At 43.1% G+C, this 26,445-nt stretch overlaps 1 protein-coding gene across 1 annotated transcript in view; it reads left to right on the top strand.

Moving 5' to 3' along the window:
• The window catches only part of LOC147025921 (transcription factor ETV7-like), a 38,100-nt gene continuing 11,655 nt past the window's right edge, over positions 1-26,445 (top strand). Inside the window, exons 1-7 of the mRNA XM_085883557.1 lie at positions 1-171; positions 3,374-3,478; positions 4,262-4,364; positions 9,663-9,824; positions 10,933-11,043; positions 25,658-25,966; positions 26,260-26,402. Of these exons, the coding sequence (XP_085739683.1) occupies positions 1-171; positions 3,374-3,478; positions 4,262-4,364; positions 9,663-9,824; positions 10,933-11,043; positions 25,658-25,966; positions 26,260-26,402 (1,104 nt within the window). The remainder of the gene's footprint in view (positions 172-3,373; positions 3,479-4,261; positions 4,365-9,662; positions 9,825-10,932; positions 11,044-25,657; positions 25,967-26,259; positions 26,403-26,445) is intronic.

A 26,445-nucleotide genomic window follows, 5' to 3' on the forward strand; every position in this document is an offset into this window, starting at 1 on the left:
ATGAACCAACAAATTGGGGCAGAGGAAGAGCAAGATACATTGGCAGGGAAATTGGTCATCACAAAATCCAAAAGGGAAGATTTGTCATTGACAGAAATACAGGTGGGAAAATTTACAGATGGAGAGAGTCCCATTGAGTCACAGAAGTCCTTTGCAGAAGTGCCATGGCTGGTAAGAGAGGAACCAACACCCATCCCATTAGCATAGTGACAATTGAAATCACCACAAACAAGGAAGAGAGAGTTGGGATGAGTGGTTAAAAATTGGTCCATGTCATCTCAGAGAGGGAGATGTAGATGGGCCGTCGTTTATGGAGATGGAGAAGCCACGAGCGGGATGGGGAGGGGTAAAGCTGGGAGTGGGAAGAGCAGGGATGTGGGAGTAGTGAGGGGGGCAAGATGAGATGGAAGCTGAAAATGGGCAGGACGAATGATGAGGAAATGGTTGGGGGGGGGGGCGGAGGGTACTGACATGAAGAGGTTTGACATCAAGATTGTTGTGTGCACCCAATCTCTGCAAAATTCTCAGGCTGGATAACCTGCGACAGACTTCATGAGTGGGGTGGTAGTGAGAATGTTTTTGGTTGAAGGCACGCAGGAAAACTCAGCTGTAAGTGAAAGAGGAGGCTGGATGAACTAAGTATTTTGGAGGGAAGAGGTTTTTGGCAATAAGCCTCTTGTGAAAGAGAAAATGAAGATATTTTGATGAAGAAGTGAAGATTTAGATATTGAATTCAGTGAAATTCAGTGAAGATTTAGATATTGAAAAGAATGGATAGAGAAATGAATAACTCGGCACAGAGAAAACTTTTTTTTTTCCCAGTGTTGTCGTTTTTGTTGGTTGGTCTAATAAAAAAAAAAACAATTAAAGGAGTTATGTTTGTATTTTTGAGTGAGGACTGAAAAATGATTGAGCTGAGGGATCAGCAATAACAGTACCTGGGATAAAGAAGCGAAAACGAGGCAAAAAAAACAGAGGGAAAGCACAACCCGACTATCATCAGAAGGTCTGACTTTACCCGGAAGACGAACTGGATGATTCAACACAGCAGGATGCGGTTTGGGACAGAAAAATTGATGAAAACCATGACCAGCAAAACAGGAATAACAAGAAAAAGAGCAACCAGAGATTGCAGACCCTCTCTAGGACGTGTTTTGTGTGGTGTATTTTGTGTGTTGTTTGTGTACAGGTGTATTATATAATTAATAATGGACATAACTAGAACTATCACTTTATAACTGCTGGCAGTGATGCCCGGGTACCAAGATGTCCTGCTTTGATGCAACCCCTCTTTGATTGGACACCTCACCCTGACCCGTGACGTTTATTATTATTATTCAATTTAATTTAGAATGGGATTAAAATAAATTCAATTCATATCAAATGGAAGACCAAATACTGGAGGTAGACTCCTGCATTGGAGTCATCAGAAGGAACTCGAACAAGCAAAAAGCAAAGATGAAGTCATTAAGGAGGAACCTGCATAGGATTCACATTTCAGCTGCTACTCCTCTATCCTCAAACCTATCCAGGCACAACCAAATGAACGTTAAAAAAAAAACAAAGAAAAAGAAAAAAAGAACAAAGTTCTCAAAAATTAAATAATTCTGGTTGCATGACGATGCGTCCAATCAGGTTGAAATTTAAAACATACATTCCCGATCACTACTGGATCATAATTGTGAAGTTTCACGTCTATTGATGAAGCGGTTCCAGATAAAAAAATGTTTTTTTTTTATGATTTTCGCTGAATCTAATATGGCTGCGCGACCATGTGACATCAATTATTCCTGAATACCCTCGTATCCCCAAGGCTTGTGGAACATTTATGTGAAGTTCCCCTCTATCTGTCCAGCCATTCTCGAGAAGATTTTTATTGGTTTTAGGGTAAATCCAATATGGCTGCCAAACCATGTGACCTATGCTCGATCTGTTGAGCCATTTCAGAGAAGAATATTTTTGAAGGTTTAAAAAACAAAAACAAACAACAATATAGCTGCCAAATCACGTGACCAATGACGCCAACAATTTTTAGCTTGCCTGTTCGAAGAACAGAGAGCTATAGCGATACCCCCGGCGTGAGCGTCAGCATCAGCGTGAGCGTGAAAATGTTAAAGTTTTTGGTGCAAGTTATTTAGAAGCTTGCCATTCATTTAATATGTGTGTACTAGGATGCTGATATTTGGCATGGAGGTTCCTTTGGGGTATATTATTGATGTAGTGAAGTTGAAATGTAAAAATAATTTCAAATTTTAAAAAATTTTGACCTGTTTTGAAATTAACTTTTTTGTTGCACATCAATGTTAAAGTTTTTTCCTTTCTAATGTTTTTATCTACCACACTATTTTTTTACTGATTACAATATACAAATACATATATATTGCTTTAAAATTATTTGGATCAGACTTCACTGCAATGCTTTATAAAAAATAGTATTAGACTAGTCTTTTAAAAACGATAAATGTATAAACAGGCGAGCATTGGGTGGCTTTGACACCAACTCTCTGTTTTTTTTTTTTTCTGTGGACCAATTTATCCCCAGTTGACCCTCAAAAAATTTCATACTGATCGGACAGTCTACATATGCAATTATGACATAACGAAGGCACCTATGACATGAAGAAAATCATACTTGTTCTCCACGAGGAGTACTTGCTATGTGCCAAGTTTCTACTTTTTCTTTGGTGCAGTTTCAGAGATAGAGGTCCAAATTTTTCCATTTTTCCAGCATGGCTGCCACACCACATGACTTATGACATCATAATTATCATTAAAACATTCTACATGAGTAGTTGCTCCGATGGTGAAAATTTCATCTCAATCCTACAAGCGGTTGCAGGGAAAAACACTAAAGTTCTGTGTGGACAAACAAACAGACAGACAAATGGACCCAAATGCGATACCCTCTTCTCTGGCGAGGGTAAAAATAAAACAGGAAAACGCAACGTATCTGATCCGGGGAACTTAGCTTCGACGTATATGGCAAGTAATCAGCATTTCATGGGTTTGGCCCATTTGGTTTTTGATAACCTGCAGACCTCAAGTGTGGTCAAAACCCGTATTGGATGGAAAGTATGGTAGATTTTAAAAATGCAAAGTTTTACTTTCATTCCACTCGCAAGGATTGACACATAGACTGATATACCTGTCGTGACCTGTAGCCAATAATACAAGGTATCACTCTAGTTAATTGGCTGTGTGACATCATAAACTTTCCCTGACTGAAGACCACGTCACCACCCCCACCCCCCCCAATTCCGCGCACAGTATCTGTTCACTTTCGATCACGGCTAATAAATAAATAAAAAATAAACCCACTTTCAATTCCTATCAACCTGTTTTTCAGCACTTCCAACATGCCATTGATGCTTAGATAAACTGGAAGGAAGGAGCAAGTGTCGATCAAGATGTCCATGTGCAGCGAACCCAGAGCTCCCCCAAAACCCAGTCAAAACCGTCCTTCGCTTGTCGTCATCAAGTAGGTTCACTCGTTGGTTGCCTGGCTCAAGCACACTGTTGGTTAGCTTGATTCAAGAGAAACCCGTTTTTCTTTCACCTTGTGAGCCATCGGTCACAAGGCTAGTGAGGAGAAAGGCAAAAACGATACAAGTCAAATTAATAAATGAGAAACGAGAAGGGCACTCGGTAGAGTGCATACTCCACCATGCAATACCTGATCCACGAGAACATATCTGTCCCAATACATTTTTTAAATATCATGCTATACAGTACCATATTGTTTTTGGCCCTGTCAATGGTGAAGGGTCACTTTAAAAATTAAATAACTCTCATATCCAGATCCGGATTGGGATCTTCACCAAAATCTAATCAATTCTTCCTTGTCACACACCCAACCCGTCCACCCAATTTCATCCAGATCCATGCACAACTTTTTTGAGATATCCTGCACACAAACAAACAGACAGAAAGGGGTGAAAACATAATGTCTTTCACCTTTAGTGGCGGAGGTAAAAATACCACTTAACAGTGAGAATACAAGAAGGAGATTGGAGGGGGGGGGAGGGGGGAGACGAGGTTCCACTACACACTATCTTGGCAGACCTAAATTGTGATTTTTAAAACATCAACTCTAAATAAAACAAGCAAATTATGATACAATGTAACTTATCAACTAAGGAACCACTTAACCCTCAATTGCGAAATTTTTTGTTGCAATATATTTACAGTACCAAGTTATTTTATTTCACTTAAACTTGATTATTATTATTATTATTATTATTTTTCCTTGATGTATTTTCAGGCTGATGGCATGAGTTACACACCACCTTTAAGCCCTCTTACACAATCAGCTGCACACAGGGCGACTGAGAAGGACATGCCAGACCCAGGAGACATACTCCTCGGTATGTATCCATTTTGACACTCCTTCTTCAAGGCCACCCAGTGGGCTGATAAATGTTATTAAAGTGAAAACAAATGTAAATATCAAAAACTGAGAATTCTTCAATGACAATTAAAATTTGTCACTTTTCACATTATTTCTTTGAAAATTGTTCATCGCTAAGCAGTAAATGCAAATTCAGTAAGTTTCCATAACTTCAATGGTGTCTTCCGCCTTTTGTTCTCCATTGGCTGCGAAGCATACTCGATGCATGTCAGCCAATCGGGAACCCACCAGGCAAGACATGACTGCCTCCACTGTAATTATTTGCAAGTTCATTGGAACTACAGTATATTTTTTTAGCCGCGTCTCGCGTAGTGAACGCTAGCTCTAAGAGAGCTCTGCGTTGTTGTTGTTGTTCTTCTTCTTCTTCTTCTTCTTGTTGTTGTTCTTGTTCTTGTTCTTCTGGTGAAGACAAAACCTTTTGGACTCGGCTCTTTTATTTACAAGATCCGGATCTCCTTAAATACTAAACACCTGTACACATCCTCACATTGACGGTGCCTTTTGAGAGCGTTTATCATGAACTTTAAAATATATTTGGACATTTGCTTTAAAGTTTCGAAAAGTTCACTTGACTATTTAAAGATTATTCCATTTAATGTATTGTAATTTTGTAAATACACTATTTTCTCGTCATGAACGAGGAGCCTCCATGACGGGTCTCGCTATTGGCTCCATCAAGGCACGTGACGAAATATCGTAAGTTGTTGTTGTTATTGTGATCAAAATGCTGATGTTTCGACTTTCTGTAATTAATTTTTAGCCGCGTCGCATTGTGAGCGCTGGCTCAAAGAGAGCTCCGCGTTGTTGTTCTTCTTCTTCTGGTGAGGACAAAACCTTTAGGACGAGGCTCTTGGACACATTTGTCCTTGTTTTTCTACACAAGATCCAGCTACATGAAAGAGTGAGTTTTACGGATGGGAACCGTTACTGGGCCAGTGGGGCAAAAGTTGGACGTGAGCAAAGGGAATGAACAAACAGAAAAAATATAAGAGGATGGGAGTAAACAGAACTACAAACCGCCGTGAAAGTCTTCCACACATCCAGGAGTTACAATACATGGATGTTATAAGCAGGAATAATATGGCAATTTCAAAAATGACGTCATCCGCCCCCAAAATGCTCAGTGCGCATGCGCAGAAACCCCAGGAAGCTGAAGAGTCCGGGGTGAAATAGAACGTGTTATGTGTCCGAGATGAGGATAGTTACTTGTTTTGGAATGACTCACCAAGCTTCTTGGAAAAGTACATGAGAGAAAGGGCTGCGCCACTGCACAATGAAGGGCTTGGAGGACTTTCTCAGCTCGCCGAATGAACACCTGCTCGTACTGCAAACTCCCAAGCATCATTCGGAGTCGGTGGACGTAGAGTGGAGGAGAACAAGAAGAAGGAGACGAGGAAGAAGAAGAAGAAAAAGAAGATTCTGTGAAAAGCAAAGCCCTCAGGTTTTGTCAGAAGCGTCAGCTTCTCCTCGCTTCCCACGGTGGTGGGTATACCTGAATGTCCTGTTGATTTCATCCGTAGTTCCACCTTTCCATCGACACAGCCCGACGTTAGCCTCCACAAGCAAGATTCCACTTCGTTATTAGTTTTACTTGAAGTAGTGTGCATGGAGAGACATTAAAAACGAGAGAGTTCAGAGAACACCTTACCCCACGCAGTGTTGAGGTGAAGGGACGTGGGAAGGGCCTTTTTTAGATCCTCGTGGTGGATCTCCGAGTCTTACTCACCTTGTTGTTGTTCTTCTTCTTCTTGTGGACTTTTTTGTTTCACAGCCCAGGGTTTTCATCGGATCTTCGTGAAACTTGCCATGTATATCCAGAAAGCCCACGCGCAGGCAGAAACCATCTCCGATTTTGGAAATTCTTCCTAGAAAAAAAGTTGATGTCATAATATCGTCGCTAATGGAAATCGCCTAGACCATTATCTCCGTAACCAGGCAAGCTGTTTGAATTTTGTTTGTGGGAATCAAGCCGAGCATTAGCACAGATAATTTATCGCAAACCTGATACATCACAATGACATCATATTCGTTTTTATGACGTCATCATTAAGAGGACGAGGATCTTAGCTCATTTGAGCTTGTTTATTGACACAAAAGCGGCAGAACCAGAAAAGGGTCCTCGGTGTCACACGTGATGGGGTGTGTCCCATCACCAATCAGCTTGCTAAGCCAGCCGTTCCTCAACCGTTTCATTGGAGCGCTTGCTTGAGTGCTTAAGCCACTTGGCAAGTGCCCCACAATAAACTTTAAGTCTCCCACGAGCCTCGTCTATGTGTACACAAAAAAAGAAGAAAATAAAAACTTGCTTACTGAACACACCCCCCCCCTGTGTGTTCCATTACCAATCAGCTTGTAGAGCGTTCTCCAAGTGGCTTAATCACTCAAGAAGCACTCCAACCAAACGTTTGATAATGAACGGCTGGCTTGGCCAGCGATACCAAGCTACTTGGTTATGGAACATCTCAATATGGTATTTTTTTCTAATGTGGGGAAAAAGCCATAAACATGGGAATTCCTCCAGATTTTTTTCTGCAGTCAAGTCAAAAGGAACATAGACCGAGTGAGAAAATAACACGCAGTGGAGTCCTCTTGTTTGGGCCTCAATATTGTTTGTGCACAGGCCCCCCCCCCAAATCTTAATCAGCCTCTGATTAACAGCAATGTGTCATCATTGAAACGAAGACTATTTTAATACTTCAAGTGCTTTTATAGGGATAATGGAAGTAATAAGTTTTCATCAAGTTGAATTTGAGTTCATCCAAATTTAGAATTCAGGAAATAGATCGAGTGGGAGTTCAGACTCCACTTGGCAGAATGTTATCTGGCACAAAATGAGCACCGATAAAGGCCTCTGCGGTGCCGTCCACATGTGGGTCTGCGAGTGACAACGTACTTTCCGTTCTGAAGTTAGTGTTCACAGAAAGATACTGCCCAATTTGGGCGATTTATGCTTTCGGCTTTGGAGGGTGCCAGGTTTACTCTGACACCACCATGTTTCCTGAACTAAATTGTGCTTTTTATTCGAAATAAATGATTCGGTGCTCACATTTGGGAATTTGGGAGTCACAAGCTCGTCTGTTTAAATGGAAATTAAAAGGTTTTGTGATTATATACACAATGATTTTCAGGTCTTCTTCAAAATCTGTACGCGGTGCAAGGCTGTGGGGTAGCATCATCGGCTGTGAGTGCGACTGTGCTGCTCATGCGACACCCTCTCCTGGTTAGGGCAGGAATTTGGAATTTGTTCATGGTGCCGGCAGTAGCTCACCTACTCTTCGTGGAGGACACCGTGCGATCTTTAACGTCCACCAACGAATGCTGGCAGACTGGACGCCCATTTAATGTCCATCTGATGGACAGCACACACACTGATGATTGATGAATCACCCTGCCTGTGGACGGTTTATAGCTGGGTCGGGTTTCAAACCCAAGCTGGACAGCTTCGACGTGAGTGTGCATACCTCCAGGTGATCCTGGCAGCCAAGTTTTCACACGATTCCACATTATTCTGTACTGTACCCCATGTCCCCACTGAAATGAACTGCAGATAGCAGCTGCATCACATCTGATATTAAATTGATAAGATGCTGGTCTGATAAATTGAACATTAAACATTGGCAAATTAGTCTCTCCTTGTTACTCTGGAAGGATCATCAAATTAATCCACCCCGCTATTTCCATGGTAAACGACAGGAAGAGGTTCAATCTATTGAACCTTGAGGCTTCACAATTATCCATGACCTATTTTGAGCTGACCTCCGAAGCCGGCTGCAGACGGGACAGCCGCCACATCAAAACCATTCTTCGACAAATCAGAATGACTCGCACCCTGCAAGGCCTTTGTCAGTAGCTCATTGGAGTACTGCTCTCTGCTGTGGTCCGGCACCCCAGTATCACATTGGCCTCTCCTGGATTCTGTGCAATCTAAAGCTTTCTTCAATATTGCATTCTCCCATGGTGAGGCTGAAGCACAAGGTCTGTTGCTTTCACATTACAGACAGGTTGGTGGCCTCTGTTGTTGTTGTTTTTTTTACATGTATTTTATATTTTTACCACCACTCCCCCAATTTTGCTCCTTCTGTTCTCTCAGTCATTCAAATCATCCCCAGCTCCTCGGAGAACAATTTTTGTCATTATGGGCCCCTTTTGAGTGTGGGCCTGGCACCAAGGTGCCATTGTAAACCCAGTGTTGGTCCCTCCAATATGCGTGCATCCTTCCAATAACCCCTTCCTGGTTCAAATCCTAAAATTCAGGCTTACCTCATACCTCCACTCATTTCTCCGATTTGTCGAACTGCCTTCCAGAGGCGTTTCAATCGTACCCTTCGCACCAGAGTTTCAAGTAAGCAGTGCACTACCAGCTCATGTCATCCCTCTTCCCTACACATGATCTTTTCTACCCGTTGTAACTTCACCTAACCCATCCCTCTTACTTACAGGTTACTGCATTTCCTCTCCTGTGCTATTCATTCCCTTGCTTGATGTGTCTGACTGTCAGTACTTTGCCTTTTTTCCCTCTCACTTCACTCTTCCATAAGCCTACATCTGTGTACAAAAACTAATAAATCTTTAAATACATGGCTCTCAGACTTTTTGGAGGAAGGAGCCTGCACGTAAATCACATGCAAGACATATTAGTAGACGCTGGAGAATATACATACAGAAGATGGGATTTGAGCCCTGGATCTCACTCGCATAAACCATGATATAGCTGCGTTGATATCAAACCTGCAACGAGACGCAGGGAGTCAAGAAAAGGCCATTTGACCCATCATAACCATGTTTCATCCGCATCCAATTTCAATGTGGATATTGATTTTCCTTTTTCTGTCCGAACCTTAGTTAAGTCTATCCTAACAAAATACCGACATCTCATTTATTTTGCTGATGGAATACGAGTGACCATGGCTCCTAAAATACCAAAAATATGGAGTATTCTCTCTCCACAAATTTGTGGATGGGGCAATCAGCATATATCGGATGCAGTGCCTCCGACACCAGAATTGTGGTTTGAGTCAAATCTCACAACAATGGAACTCTAACACAGAAAGAGTTAATTTGCAAGATATCCTAAATGTCCTTGCCTGTCGTGCCGATAATAGAAGAGAGACTGATTTTTTTTAATTTTTTTAAACCTCGCACGAGACTCACTTATGATCCTTGTGGATTACAGTCACACTGTGCTGAGATGCTCACTATGTTACAAATACTTGTGGTAGAAAAATGAGTAATTTGGCCTGCTGCACGATTGCAGCGCACCCTGCCACGTTGAGTAAGGAAGACGTGGGCCGATGGCTGCGCTGGGCTGAGGACGAGCTGTCCCTATCCTGCATTGATACATCCAAGTTCGAGATGAACGGGAAAGGCCTGTGTCTCCTGACCAAGGATGACTTTCGCACGCGCTGTCCTGAATACGGTGAGTGTGTCGTACATTATCAATGATAGTGGGACTTGTTCTTGATTATGGTGAACGTAACAAGTTGTCAATAAACAGTGGGATTTGTTCCCACCAAGAACAAAGAATATGTACAGAATTTTTTATTTTTTATTTTTAGTATATCGTATCCTGGCTTGTGGAGGAGCAAGAACACTGAATGGATCAGAATGTAGAGAGAGAGTTGGGGTGGGTGGGAACACAGCAGCAGCAGGGTGGAGGTACCAATAGAGGGAGACTTGGAGAAATGAGGGCAAGGGGAGGATGGAGGGGGAGAACAAGATGGATACAGCTGCAAATTCTCAATCACAGAAGTGGAAGGAAGAACTGGAAACTTGTAAAGATGTGTCCTTGAGAGGGGTCAATGGGGGTAGAAAAAAAAATCATCGTTGTGGATGAGGGATGACCTGAGATGGTGGTGAACAGCAGCTGTCTTGAAGCCCTGGAGGGGAGAAAGAGACTTAGGAAGTTGTTTCCACAGGTGGGGAAAAATGCAGAACGAATGAGTAGAGGTGAGCAGTGAGTGGATTTTGGGGGTTTCACCAGGAGGGGGTTGCTGGCAGACCGTGTGCATCCTGCAGAAAGCTGGGAGGGACAGATCCAAGATTGGGCAGAGAGTGTAGGACTAAAAAAAAAAAAAAAAAAAAAAAAAAAAAAGAGGTGGTCGCATACAGAGAGGCCACAAACTTGTCCGCGATGTGAGAACAACAGGCCTAGACACTCAGCCTTGTGACGGGATGCGAGGTTGCTTTTGGGTGGATAGATTTCAAAGGATTGCCCTCATATTTAAAGGATGTTCGTTTACTGTGTGTTGGCTTATATTTTTTTCTCACTTCACAAATGTTTGAATGACTTCCAAGTCCTGGTTTGTTTCAACGTCGGTCGACTCTGTTAACACAACAATCTTGAATATTAAGAAGACTTATTGAAGCTTTCATTTTTTAAATGTTGCCTCGACCACACAATTAGCATTCTCGATCCTAGAGTTGGTCCTCAAGTGATGTTGGATATGCTGGCTCACTTTGAGTTAGCATGGGGTTCACTGGAAGCGACGTACAACGGGGCACTGTGTACCGGTGCTTGTTTACAGGAGACGTGCTCTACGAGCTGTTACAGAGGGTTTTGAACAGATCTAAGCGAGACTCGTGGCCTTTGTATCATCAACTTCTGCATCCTTTGTCTTCACCCTCGGCACAGCCAGGTCAGTTCACGTCGCTTGATTGTTCGGGAAGGGTAGATTCAAATGTCGTGCTTACTCATTCACTGCAGGGTCTCAGAGTTTGTCAGTGTAACAGAGTCTGACAGCAAAGGTTCCAGGCTCATTCACCTCTCCTGGTTTCTGATTGGAGGAATGTTAAACTCACCCAGCTGGCCCACATTTAGTTCAATTCATTACAAACAGTGCATTTGACACTTGATCACTCAACACATAACGATACATCCTTTTTGTACACGGCTCCTTCCCAATTCCGTCTCCATGTGCTGCAAGGGGGCATCGCCGGGCACCGAAGGTGCCCCAGCCATGTCGCTCGCCGGAGGATTTGTTATTTATTTATTTGGCATGGGGGCAGTGTACTTTGAATGTACCGCGACTTGTTCTTAACTTCTTCTTTTGTGTACGTGATCATGGCTCAGAGAAGAGCGAGAGCAGAATGGAAGGGAACAAAATGGAAAGGGGGAAACTCCAACAGCATGCATGACACATGCAGAGTAGAAGTGAGAGTGAGCCTGATATCAAGGGGAGAGGGAGAAGGACACATGGTTCCAGGCTAATCCACCTCTCTTGGTTTCTGATTGGAGGGTGAATCAGCTGTCCCCAAGCTGAATGAAACAAGCAGTAAAAGGGGAAAGTGGGGATGAAACAGAAAAGGAACAAACAAACTAAAAGAAAAAAAAAGTAAGGGAGGGGAGGTGGGAGGAATCACAAGAAACTGGAAAAGGGGAGTGCTTGGGGAATGTGGTCATTTGGGGTAGAATACATCATCCACCGTGACACACGGTGAGTGTGTATCATGGTGCCGGATGATCTTCGGTGGTGGTAAACAGTTGTCTTGAAGCCCTGGATGGGAGAATGGGACTGAACAGACTGGGAAAGTTGGTTCCACAAACAGGCGAGAGAAAAGAGGAATAAATGAGTGGAGGTGAGCAATGAGCCTGGATTTTAGGAGTTTAACAAGAAGAGGGTTACCGGCAGACTGTGTGCGCCCTGCAGAAACCTGGGAGGGACTGAGCAAAGAGAGCGCAGTGGGTGTAAGACCAAAAGAAAGAGGCTGTCGAATATGGAGAGGCCACAAACCTGTCTGCGATGTGAGAGTAACAAGCCTATACACATAGATTTGGAGGGCCTTGCTTTCCACAGCATCAAAAAGGACAAGGTTTGAAGCAGAGGCACCAGACAAAAAGGGGGAGTAGTACTCCCATCAGGCTGTGAATGAAGGCTTTATATGGTGTCAAAAGTTCAAATTGGCGAAGGAAAGACCTTTCATGATGAAGGATGCCTCGTCGACAGCTGGTTTTGGAGGCCATCTTGGAAATATGGTCTGCCAGTGAAAGGTCATGGCTGATGGTGAGGCCCAAATGTTTGAGTGGCTTAACCTCTTCAAGTTGTTTGTTTAGGAAGTTGATGAGAGGGGTTTGCCAGACGGTGTTTCTGGAGTGGCAGGGTGAGTGTGCGGGATTTGTTGGGGTTGAAAGACATATTTCAAGTGTTGGAACAGCTACTAATTCTATCAAGGTCGGTACTGGAGAGAGGGAAGAAGCTACTTCCTGCCTGCCTGAAGGATGAGAAATGATATGGCATCGGGTGGAATCATCAGCAAAGAGATAGACAGGATTTTCCAAGGAATCAGAAAGGTAATTGATGAAGACGAGGAACAAGACTGGGCCCACAACACTGCCTTGGGGCACTCCAGCCTTGAAAGGGAGAGGAGACGAGAGTATCCCGTAAAGAGCTACATGCTGATTCCAGGAGTGGAGGAAGCCAGTCATCCATGAGAGGAGGTGGCCTAAGATTCCGTAAGCAGAGATTTTGGAGATCAAGGCAGGATGTCAAACTGAATCAAATACTCGAGATACGTCCAAAGAGACGTCCCTGATCTCATGTCTGAGATTGAGGACTTCCATCCATTGCTGGGAGAGTAGAAGCAACACGTCCAGGGCAGAATGTCTGAAGCTGAACTGATGATCTGAAATCAAGCCCGACGAGAAAAGGAAGGATATGATGTTAACTGCAATGATAGATTCCACAATCTTGCTTATAATTTATTGAAAGCAAGCTATCGGTCTGTGGTTAAGAGTATCCGTTTTTGCACCATGTATGTGTATTGTAGTGACGTTGGCTAACTTCTGAACAGACGGAAACTGACCAGAGAGAATGAATGAGTGACTATAGCAGAAAGAGGATGAGCAAGAGCAGCAGAGCAGGTTTTTAGGACACATGCATTGATGCCATCTGGGCTTGCAGAAGAATCGAAGTTGAAGTTTTCCAGAAACCACTCCACCTTATCCACAGTATCCAGGAGCAGTTGTGCATGAGAAGGTAGGGTAAGGAAGCTTGGAGCATAGGGTAGATGTCGGCAGTGATGGGTTTGGTACACAGGTTGTAAGCAAATACAGAATTGAGGCGTTCGGCCTTTTCATGAGCAAAGTCAGCTGAGATGCCACTTGAAGTGGGGGAAGGGATGGAGGGGGAGCATAGACCAGAGACAGACTTGACAAGGTAGCATCAGGTCTTTGAAGAAGTAGATAGGTTTGAGAGTTCAGCCTTGATGTTGGCCAGATGATTTCCAGCTTTCCTGACATCTTCTTGACCTGACATCCTGACGGACAGATACATCTTCCAGGCTTTATGGAATGATCTGAGGTGGTCTTCGGTTAGACTTGTCTTCCAGGAAGAGAAGGCAAGCTGTTTGAAGGCAACTGCCTCACCGGAAGTTTCTGTGCACCAGGGGTGAGAGGATAGGTAGGATAACTGCAGATGAGATTGTATAAATTTGTACACAAAGGAAAGAAAGCTTGTGTGGAAGGATTCCCAGGCAATATTGTCATCACGAGAGGTGGAAATGAAGGACCAGTCTTGACATGAGAGGGAGCTTGTAGTCCCTGCCAGTCACCTTGAGTGAACTGCCAGACTTGCTAGCATTGAGGCAGCTCTCTGACAATAGCCAGAGAGATGTTGCTTCTCACAGGCACATGATCAGATGAACCTATTGGAGCATAAGAGGAACAGGAGACAATAATAGGAAAATTAGTCATTCCCAAGTCGAGAAGGGAGGACGTACCATTGGGAGAAATCTGGGTCGGAAATTTCAGCGATTGGATGAGGCCCATGGAGTCACCGAAGTCCTTTGCTGCAATGCCATGGCTGGTTGAAGAGGTACCAACATAGTCAATTGGCATGTTGATGGTTGAAATCACTGCATATGAAAGAGAGGTGGTTTGGTGGTTCTAAGATGGTCCATGTTGGCAGAGAGGGAGATGTAAGTAGAGTCATCCATGTTAGGAGGACGGTAAAGCACACAGATAAATGGGGTGTGGTTGCGGAGGGCAAAGGAAGGAAGTGGTGGGAAGTGAAGGAACAAAAGAGGGGACAGGGTGTGAAGGAAGCAAGGATGGATGCGAGTGTAGAGCAGCCCGGGTGTGAAGATGATGTGGGTGTGGGTACTGACACGATGGAGTTCATCACTCACTGCAGTCCCACACACAGTTCAAAAACGGTTGGATTTAAGGATTCCAAGGGCAGAGCGACGAAGACGGACATCAGGATTGGTACGACATTGATGATTAAAGGCACGAAGAAAGACAGCGCTATATGAACACAATGATACGGATGACGCACGAGCTTATGAGCCATCAAGGGATGGAGAGAAGGGGAGAATGGAAAGCAGATTGGGTGAAAGGTGTTTGGAAGTAAGTATGTGGGAAGATTGAACATTTAAAATTGCCGTTTAAATTGATGGGGAGACAGAGAGACAGAGAGACAGAGAGACAGAGAGACAGAGAGACAGAGAGACAGAGAGACAGAGAGACAGAGAGAGAGACAGAGAGACAGAGAGATAAGTTTATAAATTATTTATTTAAACAGAAGGTATAAGGAGGGAATTAAAATGAGGGTAGTGAATAATCAGACAGAGGGGATGGAGACACTGCAAGTGGGTATGAGAAGCAAATAAATCATGATGGGAAAAAGATGGTGTTACTTACTCACAAATTGTGATGGGAAAAATCTGCTGGTTGCATCATTGCTGGGAGCGAGGCTGTGCCGCTGATGCAGAGCCCACTGTAGGTTGGAGCAGGAATATGTAATTTGTTCAGGAGGTCAGCGATAGCTCACCTACCCTTTGCGAAGGACACGGTGGGATCTTTCAGGGTCACCGACTCATGCCGGGAGACGGGACGCCTCGTTTAACGTCCATCCGAGGGACGGTACACACACTGATGGTTCACCAACCTCTGCCTGTGAAACACCTTTCCAGCTGGGCTGACATGTTAACCCAGACTTGACAACTTGGAGGTGAGTGTGCGTACCTCTCGGACATCCTTCTAGCCCGTCCCAAAGCATCAAATACATTTAGCACGACATGCCACATAGATAAAATGTGAAATTCTGTTTAGGGACATTGCCTGTCTGCTATTGAGGATGGGGGTGGGGACACCTTAAACTTATTACTTTTTCAGTTGTGGTTAAATAACAACCACACATCAGCTTTAAAAACCATGCACATACATAGCTCTACTGGATTAAGGAGGTAACGGGAGCTTGTAATTCAGTGGATGTTTCCTCAATGTGGACAGAGGTTGTTTTCACCTTTGTCTGTTTGTTTATCTGTGAGCAGGATATCTCAAAAGGTTATGGACGAGTTATGTTAAAACTAGGTGGATGACTTGGGTAGGTGACAAGAACAAGCAGATTCGATCTTGGTTCAGGTCCAGATCCAGATCCGGCCTATCGGTGGGATAGAAAACATCACCTGTTCAGCCTGGTGGAGGTATACGCTCTCCCAAGTGCCGTTCTAGTTTCCTCTTATTTAGCCGTCTTGTGGCATGACCCAGCAGGAATCGATGAAAACCTATTATTGACAAAGTTATACTGTCATTGAAAGTGGAACTGCAGGCAGAGTTAAGAAGTTTCTGATAAACACCATTGCAGGGCTTTTAAGTGATTCTTCACCAGGTGCTAGCCTAAAAAGATGTATGCATTGGCAGCCTGAGCGGTTGAGTTGTCCGACCTGGGTTCGAATCTCGGCCCAGCTATAAACCAAGCGGTACATGACAGTCTGACATCCTTCTTTGCTCGTTAAGCTCTCTGCCTGTGACATGCAAGGCTGCTTCATTCCTGGATTTCTGAATTCCACCACTCGCGCAATTTATGTGTCGACATCAATGGAACCCTCTCTTCACCTCACCCAGTAGTGAGGCCTGATCCTGTTTCTCATTTCGATGAATGACATGTCCAATGCTCTGGAAACACTCTTCCTTTTTGCAGACGATTCCACATCGTGCCGTGCATGACCCCATCTCGATTGGTACAGCGGATTGGTGCAAGATAGAGATGAATCGTGCACTTTTTGATGAAAGCATCAAACTTGGTACACATAATCAGTAGGCCATTAGAAACAAAATTAGATAGAGCACCATCCCAGTTTTTGCCAATGACGGTGATGGCGGCCATCTTTCAAAATGGCCACCGCCTAACACTAAAGTATCATATAACTCAGCAACCAAGAGGCCTAGGATCCCAATGCTGGTGTCTATATATATATATATATATATATATATATATATATATATATATATATATATATATATTTATATATATATATATATATATATATATATATATATATATATATATATATATATATATATATATATATATATATATATATATATATATATATATATATATATGAGGCGCCACGAGGAGGAGTGATGTAAGGGCCACATCAGCCATTTTTGAGTTAATGCCATATAGCACTATTTTAACCCTTCCCCTACCATCCAAGCCTATCATAATCATATCATTAAAAAATGTCGCTTACATCACTCCTCCTCGCCGGGCCTCATATGGGTTTTTGCGGTCAAATAATTTGAAGAAGGCAATGTCGAGTCTGTGTAGCCACTTATTGTACCACTTTTTAAAGATAAATACCCCTTTATAGGTTATGAAGACAAGTTCGGAGGTCTTTCTATCGCTTTGTTTTACATTCATGAAAATATGATGCCATAAATTTAAGTATTAAACTACTACACCACTAAAATACAACAATATTGTACTACAACATCATCAGTCAAAATGATTTCAATTGTGGACGAATAGGAAGTTGAATTAAGACTTGTAGTTGTAGATACCGAGGTGCCACGAGTCAGATAAGCCAGACAGCAGTCAAATATGAAATGCCAGACATCACATGAACTAATAATGACAAGAACCACCACATTCACACAAAGCTATGCATGGCAAAGTTGCCTTTGTGCATTTGCAGTTTGTTTGACAGCCTTCGGTACAACTGCATCTTATAAGTTCTCTGCAAACTCTGCTGGCTTCAGGAAGACTGCTCCAAAGAACATCCCATTTTCCATCACTGCGACAAGTCCATCCCCATCCATCCAGTTGTGGGGGTGTTACCTTTGGTTCAAGCACCCGACTCCAGATGTGACCGGCCTGGTATATTGCTCGTCTGGTGTGCTGAAGTCGAACACCCTTAGCCGGTGGAATGTTGCTCATGTCTTTGCCTTTCAGTGTGAACAGGTCGAACCTGAGCTCATCAACATGGTGTCTAGAACTTGTTCGGTCATGAAGAAGTACGACGAATCTCTCCAAAGCATCCATAGCAGCATCAACATCTGACACCTGTGGTTGTTCCATCAGCTTCAGCAACTCCCTTGTCACCTCAGGGCACATGCTCCATGTGTCCCATGCAGTCTTCTTTCCTCTGCCAGCAAAGCAAGAGGTGGTATCGCACCCAGTAATGGTGTGAAACATTGGAAGTGTAATGGACGTCTCTGGCCCAATCGAAGTTGAAATATCATGAGCTGAGACCATGTGGAAATGCGTGCCTGTGCTGAACGCCATCCATGACATTTGCAGCTTTTGAAACACATGTACTGCCAGAACAACTACATCACTGTCCACAGTGCAGATGAGAACAGTTTTGTGTTGTCTGGCTGCATCAGCAACATGAAGCATCATCCGGCTGTCTGCTTCCTCATGTACAGGGGGCTAAACCTTCCATGTTTCTTGTGTGGTGACAAACAACATTTTCATTCAGCGTGCTGATTACTTGTTTCTCAGTATGAATGTTGACAACTTCTCTACTGAGGAATGAGAACAGTTCCTTCTTGTTGTCAGTGAGCCGCAAGAACTCTTGCCAGTTTTTGGGTCCTGCATTCTTTGGCTCAACCCCAAGATGAATTCCTTTCCCCCTCCTCTCTCTGGTTTGTGCCTTCAATGAATCTGACCTGTAATTATCCCAAATGACAGAAACCCTCTGAGCTCTCTCCAGCTTTGAATTTACATGTGGCAGAAAGACATCCTTTGCATACTCCTGGAATGTTTTGGCTGCTCCAGGTTTCAACATATGTACAATGGCAGGTCCATCCAGTACAACAACTTCGGCATCTGGACTGCTGTGCTCATTTTCAGTGACTATCCTCGAGGCACTGAAAATTGTCGGACTTGGTGCCTTGTCTCAGCTTTCCCCTATCCGACAATGATGGAGGGCATGTTTGATTCTTGTGATGGAAGTACTCTTCCAGATTTCCATCATGAGCTACACAAGCAACATAGAGCCTTGAGAAGAGGGAGCAGTCACTTTTCAGTGCCACCATAAGTTCCTGTGCTTTCATCTTCTGGCGTGAAGGTGGAGTGCTGAATTGGAGGAGCTTGTTCTTCTTGATAACAACAGGCAATGGCTTCGTACATTCTATGAGTCATTCCTGAACAAATAAAAGGTGAGCTCAGAGGGTTGATGTTATTTGGGATGATTACAGGTCAGATTCATTGAAGGAACAAACGAGGGAGAGAAAGAAAGAAAGAGAGGGAGAAAGAGAAAGAGAGAAAAAAAAGAGAAAAAAAGAGAGAGAGAAAAAGAGAAAGGAGAAAGGAGAAAGGAGAAAGGAGAAAGGAGAAAGGAGAAAGGAGAAAGGAGAAAGGAGAAAGGAGAAAGGAGAAAGGAGAAAGGAGAAAGGAGAAAGGAGAAAGGAGAAAGGAGAAAGGAGAAAGGAGAAAGGAGAAAGGAGAAAGGAGAAAGGAGAAAGGAGAAAGGAGAAAGGAGAAAGGAGAAAGGAGAAAGGAGAAAGGAGAAAGGAGAAAGGAGAAAGGAGAAAGGAGAAAGGAGAAAGGAGAAAGGAGAAAGGAGAAAGGAGAGAGGAGAGAGGAGAGAGGAGAGAGGAGAGAGGAGAGAGGAGAGAGGAGAGAGGAGAGAGGCGAGAGGCGAGAGGAGAGAGAGAGAGAGAGAGAGAGAGAGAGAGAGAGAGAGAGAGAGAGAGAGAGAGAGAGAGAGAGAGAGAGAGAGAGAGAGAGAGAGAGAGAGAGAGAGAGAGAAAAAAGAGAAAGAGAAAGAGAAAGAGAAAGAGAAAGAGAAAGAGAAAGAGAAAGAGAAAGAGAGATATATAGATATATATCCGTTGAAAGGGTTGAGCCAAAGAATGCAGAATGTAAAAACTGGTGAGAGTTATTGTGGCTCCCTGATACGAAGAATAAGGAACCTTTCTCATTACTCAGTGGAGAAGTTGTGAAAAAAATGGAGAAACAAGTAATCAGCACACTGAATGAAAATGTTGTTTGTCGCCGCACAAGAAACATGGAAGGTTTAGCCCCCTGTACACGAGGAAGCAGACAGCCGGATGATGCTTTATGTTGCTGATGCAGCCAGACAACACAAAACTGTTCTCATCCGCACTGTGGACAGTGATGTAGTTGTTCTGGCAGTGTATGTATTTCAAAAGCTGCAAATGTTATTCACTGCTCTCTGGGTGGCATTCGGCACAGTCAAGCATTTGCGCATGGCCTCAGCTCATGATATCGCAACTTCGATTGGGCCAGAGAAGTCCATTGCACTTCCAATGTTTCACACCATTACTGAATGCAATACCACCTATTGCTTTGCTAGCAGAGGAAAGAATACTGCACGGGAAACATGGAGCATGTGCCCTGAGGTTACAATGGAGTTGATGAAGCTGATGGAACAACCACAAGTATCAGATGTTGATGCTGCTATGGATGCTTTGGAGAGATTCGTTGTACTTCTTCATGACCGAACAAATTCAAGACACTATGTCGACGAGCTCAGGGTCGACCTGTTCACGTGGAAAGGCATAGATGTGAGCAACATTCGACCGACCAAGGGTGCTCTACTTCAGCACACGAGATAAGCAGTATACCAGGCCGGTCACATCTGTCGGGTGCTTGAACCAAAGGCGACACCCCCCACAACCAGATGGACTTGTAGCAGTGATGGAATATGGGATGTTCTTTGGAGCAGTCTTCTCTAAAGGCCCTGTCACACCTTGACGTTTTAGCCAGCAATGGAAACGTATAAAAATGTATGTAAAACGTTGGCGTACGCTGAAATTTTGATGTTTTTTTTTTTAAAGTTTTTGGCGTATTCATAACGAGTTGGTCGTATGCATAACATATTAGTAATGCACACAGAACGTTTCATTGTCTTATAGATAACTTATACCAACGAATGATTAGCCTGTTGTCGGCGTTCACAACCTATGCCCAACGATAGTCTAACGTATGCATAGCGCGCTGCAAGTATCGCCGACGATCACGTGGCGTAGCCTGTTAAAAACCTGCCGCACGCCGATTTAAATCATAATCGCCTGAGAATTGGAAGCGTCAACATCGCAGTCACATCTTGACGATTTAGCGAGCGTATGTCGACCTCTGAAAAATGTGTCTAAAACGCTGGCACACGTCGAATACGTTATGGGTAAGTTTGGTTTACGTGAAGAGCACGCTGAAAAACCATGAAGTACGTTGTCATAAGTCGTAGTACGTCTAGTACGTCGTGAAATTTCAAGCATGCTGAAAATTTTACGACGTACTCGCCGTATGGCTCACACGTTCCGCTACGCTGGGAATAAGTTGTAGGCACGTTACGCGATCGTTGACACACGTCGACACAAGTTCCTTGTAAGTTACTCATAAGTCGAAACACGTCGAGGTAATGTTTAGCATACCTGAAACTTATTTTCTCTGTCAAGGCACATTTTCTTTTTTTCTCCTTCGCTCCGTGAGGGCACGTGACGAAATATCCGAAGTTGTTGTTGTTGTTGTTTTTGTTTGTTTGTTTTAGTCCATCACGAATTTGAAAATATATTCGGACATTTGCTTTTAAGTTTCGACGTCGACGTGACAATATCCTCAAACAGAAAATATTCACAGAGTAGGAACTAAGAATAAGACATGAGCAAACTGAAGGGGCAATCGGACGTGACGTAACGGCACGTGATGAAATATCGGAAGTTATTGTTGTTTTTTTTTCTTCTTTTAAACGCTGCCAATACGCCATTATACAGTAGCTGTAAATTAGAAACACGTTCAGCAAGTTCTGTGGTCGTCCGGAGGACGTCAATCAAATACGTCTACATACGTCAATATGCGTTGGAGGTATGTTACACATAGATTCAAAGGACATTACTCATTGGTTAGAAATAAGTTTTGGGTACGCTAAGCATTACCTCGACGTGTTTCGACTTATGAGTAACTTACAAGTAACGTGCCTCAACGTGTGTCAACGATCGCATAACATGCCTCGACATGTGTCAACGATCGTGCAACATGCCTACAACACATTACTAATAGGTTATAAATACGTTTCGGGTACACTAATCATTACCTCGACATGTTTCGACTTATGAGTAACTTACAAGTAACGTGTGTCGACGTGTGTCAACGATCGCGTAATGTGCCTACAACTTATGGCCAGCATAGCAGAACATGTGAGTCATACGCTGGCATACGTCGTAAAATTGCAAGCATGATAAAATTTGAGGACAACCGCAAAGTACAACGATGAAAGCCAGCGTACTACGACGTATGGCAGTGTTTTTCTCAGCGTGCTCTTAATGTTATCAAAACTTACCCACAATGTATTCGACATGTGCCAGCATTTAAGACAAATTTTTCATAAGTCGGCATACGCTGGCTAAATCGTCAACGTGTGACAGCGCCTTAAGCCAGCAGAGAACTTATAAAGGCCCTGTCACTCCTTGACGTTTTAGCCAGCGTATGGCAAGGTCTCAAAATGTATGTAAAATGCTAGCGTACGCTGAACTACTGATGTTTTTTTAAGTTTTGGGCGTATAATAACATGTTGGACGTATTCATAACGTATTAGTAATGTAGACAGAACGTTTTAATCACATATAGATAACTTATACCAACGAATGCTGAGCGTGTTGTCGGCGTTCACAACCTATGCCCAACGATAGTCTAACTTATGCATAGCGCGGCAGCGTATCGCCGACGATCACGTGGCGTAGGCTATTCATAGGCTGCGGCTCGACGATTCAAATAATAACCGCACAAGACATTGAAGTGTGAAGCCGCTGCCACACCTTGATGTTTTAGCCAGCGTATGCCGACGTATAAAAAATTTGCCGAATCAAGCTGGCACACGTCGAATACGTTATGGGTAAGTTTTGTATACGTTAATAGCACGCTGGCATACATCGTAGTACGCTGGCATACGTCGTCATACGCCGAGTATGTCGAGAAATTTTCAGCATGTTGAAAATTTCTCGACGTACGACACACATTCCGCATACACTGGCATAACTTGTAGGCACGCTACGCGATCGTTGACACACGTCGACATACGTTACTCACAAGTGGAAACACGTCAATGTAATGGTTAGCGTCAGTGTTCCAGACTCCCTGGTTTTTTTTTTTTTCTTCGGTATGACGGTGATGTTTACACTTCAATTTCTAGTGCGGTTATGATTTAAATCGTTGAGCGGCAGCCTATTAATTATATTATAACCGCACTAGAAATCGAAGTGTTAACATCACCGTCATACCGAAGAAAAAAAAAACCAAAAAAAAAACCAGGGAGTCTGGAACACTGACGCTAACCATTACATTGATGTGTTTCGACTTATGAGTAACATACAAGTAACGTGTGTCGACGTGTGTCAACGATCGCGTAACGTGCTTACAACTTATGGCCAGCGTTATGTGGAACATGTGAGTCATACGCTGGCATACGTCGAAAAATTTCAAGCATGGAAAATTTGTCTAACACCTCGGCGTACTACGACGTATGCCAGCGTACAGACGTATGCCAGCGTACTATGACGTATGCCAGCGTGCTCTTAAAGTATACAAACTTACCCATAACGTATTCGACGTGTGCCAGCGTTTTAGCCAAATTTTGCATACGTCAGGCATACGTTGGCTAAATCGTCAAGGTGTGACAGGGCCTTAACATGCGGTTGTACCAAAGGCTGTTGAATAAACTGCAAATGCACAAAGGCAACTCTGCCATGCACAGCTTTGTGTGATTGTGGTGGTTCTTGTCATTATTAGTTCATGTGATGTCTGGCATTTCATATTTGACGATGAGCTTGTCTGACTCATGGTACCTCGGTATCTACAACTACAGGTCTCAATTTAACTTCCTAGTCGTCCACAATTGAAATCATTTTGACTAATGTTATTGTAGTACTATAGTATTGTATTTTCGTGGTGTAGTAGTTTAGTACTGAAATTTATGGCATATTTTCATGAATGTAAAATAAAGCAACATAAAGGCCTCTAAACTTGTCTCCATAACCTATAAAGGGGTATTTATCTTTAAAAAGTGGTACAATAAGTGGCTACACACTCAACATTGCCTTCTTTGAATTATATGACCCCAAACACCTACATATAGACACCAGTATTAGGATCCTTGGCCTCTTGGTTGCCGAGTTATATGCCATTTTAGTGTGAGGCGGTGGCCATTTTGAAAGATGGCCGCCATAGCCTTCACAGGCAAAAACTCAGATGGCACTGCAACTCATTTTGTTTGTAATGGCCTACTGATTATGCGTACCAAGTTTTATGCTTTTATCAAAAAGTGCACAATTCTTCCCCTTATCCGTCAGACTATATGCTCAGCAAACTGTAATTGCGTCACTCTCAACTGATCTCAAATATATTAGATACTTTGCTTGATAAATGTAACAAGTCCGATCAATCCTGGAAATATCACTATCTCTCCCTTTCGCCATAAAAGGATCGTCAAACGAACCCACTTGTCTATTTCCATGGTCAACCACTGGAAGAGGTTCGGTCTCCTGACTTTCTAGGTTTTACCATCAGCCATGATTTTTTTCTGGGCCGTCCACATAGCAAAACTGGCTTCCAAAGACAGCCACAGACTGGACATACTACGTCGATCCAAGTCTTTCATTGAAAAATTAGAACGACAGTACTTAGTCTATAAAAAGGCCGATGTGTGTCGCTCAGTTGAGTGATGGTCTCTCCTCTGGGCTGTGATCTAGCATCACATGTGTCTCTCTTGGATTCCATGGAATCTCAAGTTCTCAACATGATTTGAATCTTCCATGATGAGGCTGAAGCACAAGATCTGTTGCTTTCATGTCGCAGGCAACATGATGTTTTTTTTCTTCTTTACAGCCTTTTCTCAGATATTGTTCCCTTTACTTTCTCAATCTTGTGACCCTACTCAACGATGCATACCTTCCTCCAGTAACCCCATTCTGGTTAAATCTGTAAACTCTAGGCCGATTGCACACCTCAACTCCTTTGTTCCTCATTCTGCAATCTATGAAATCGCCTTCCAGAGGCCATTCCTTCCCTCTCTTAGTCTTACCTCCACAGCTTGAAGCAGGCAGTGCACCATCACGACTCATTACACTGGTCTGCGTCATTTCAGAGGTCTAGCTTTTATCAACAGTCCTTATATGCTTTTAGCATGCTGAATTTAGAAATATATCTCATTTCACTTAATCAGGTCAAGTTTTTCTCAATTTTATCTCAATTTTAAGGAAAAAAATCATCAAAATTTGTTTTTTTAATTAGCATTTTTTAAATTCAAAATCAGACTTGTATTACATTGACAGAAAATGTACAAACTATATATAAAATGACGCACAAGTACCGTTAATGTGAAATTCAACATTAAAAAAGACGAAGGAAACCAGCGCCTGTGGAGCGACTGAAGTTGGGTATTGCCAGAAACAATGATTTATCTATTTTTCTGAAATTGAAATGAAAGTAATTGAAAAGGCACTTTCTTCCACATTAAGTGTACTTGTGTGTCATTATATGTATAGTTTGTACATTTTCTGTCAATGTAAGTCTGATTTTGAATATAAAAAATGCTAATTAAAAAAACAATTTCGATTATTTTTTTCCTTAAAATTGAGATAGCATAAAAACTTGACCTGATTGAGCGAAATGAGATACATTTCTGAATTCAGCATACAAAAAAAACACACAAGAACCGTTGAGAAAACCTAGACCTCTGAAAAAAATATTTCAAATGCAGCCAGTTATCTTTATTACTCCCATTAACCGTTCATTGTCAGGTCAGGCCAGATCAGATCTGTTACTTGGAATGGGTAACATGTAAACCTGGACTAACCTGTTCATGGTCGAGTGTCGGCGACTAAATCCCAAGGACATGAGAATGTATGAATAAACACCTTATCGACTTGTAATGGGGGATTTTAACTTGGGATCAGAGCACCTTTGTGTGCTCAGAAGAAATTGTCAAACATGCCAATTTTTCACTTCTCTAGAACAGTGTGCTGCTTCTCCTTGTCATTAATTTCGTTCTTTGTGCTCCCTCCAGCCATGGATTCCTCATACTCTGTACCCCAATTAACACACACGACTGCAGACCCAACTGGAAGCTCTACTCCAGTTCGGTTACTTGTTCCAGCTCCCTCAGTCATATCATCTCCACCACATCGAACCGACATGGAGCTCACCTCATTGGACTCGATCGTCCTGACATCCTCCACCGATCCCGCCACCAGCACAAGGCTCAACAAATCTGGGGTGCGGCAGGAGGAGCCACTGAACTTGTCTCACCGGGCCGGGGAGATTGAGGCACGCGAGCCCGCTTCAACCACAGACCAGCTGCATGGGCGAATCTCTGGTTAGCTGTCTTTAATGGAAATTTTAGCATTTGAATTTCTGCCTTGGGCACCCTTATCTGTCGTAGTTCTGGTGTGTGCGCACGCGCGTGTGTGTGTGTGTGTGTGTGTGTGTGTGTGTGTGTGTGTGTCTTCCTGTAAAGCATGAAGAATGTACACGCATGTGATGTACAGCAAACAAAGGGTTCTAACATTTCTGACAGCATAAGAATATCATGCTTTCAACAGTCCCTGGGAAGTCTTCTTACACTAGCTATGTTCTCCTAAATCCCCAAACTCGATTCAACATTTACAGACTGCCGCCTGCTTTGGGATTACGTTTACCACTTGCTGTCTGACAGCCGCTACGAACCCTTTATACGTTGGGAAGATCCAGAACTCCGTATCTTCCGTGTGGTCGATCCCAACGGTCTTGCTCGTCTCTGGGGAAACCACAAGGTTTGCCATACACGTGCCATGCCTTATGTCGGATTTGGCAAGT

The sequence above is a fragment of the Eptatretus burgeri genome, chromosome 5 (genome assembly GCF_056783735.1).
Source record: "Eptatretus burgeri isolate ZD-2024b chromosome 5, Ebu_testis_v1, whole genome shotgun sequence".
NCBI lineage: Eukaryota > Metazoa > Chordata > Myxini > Myxiniformes > Myxinidae > Eptatretus > Eptatretus burgeri.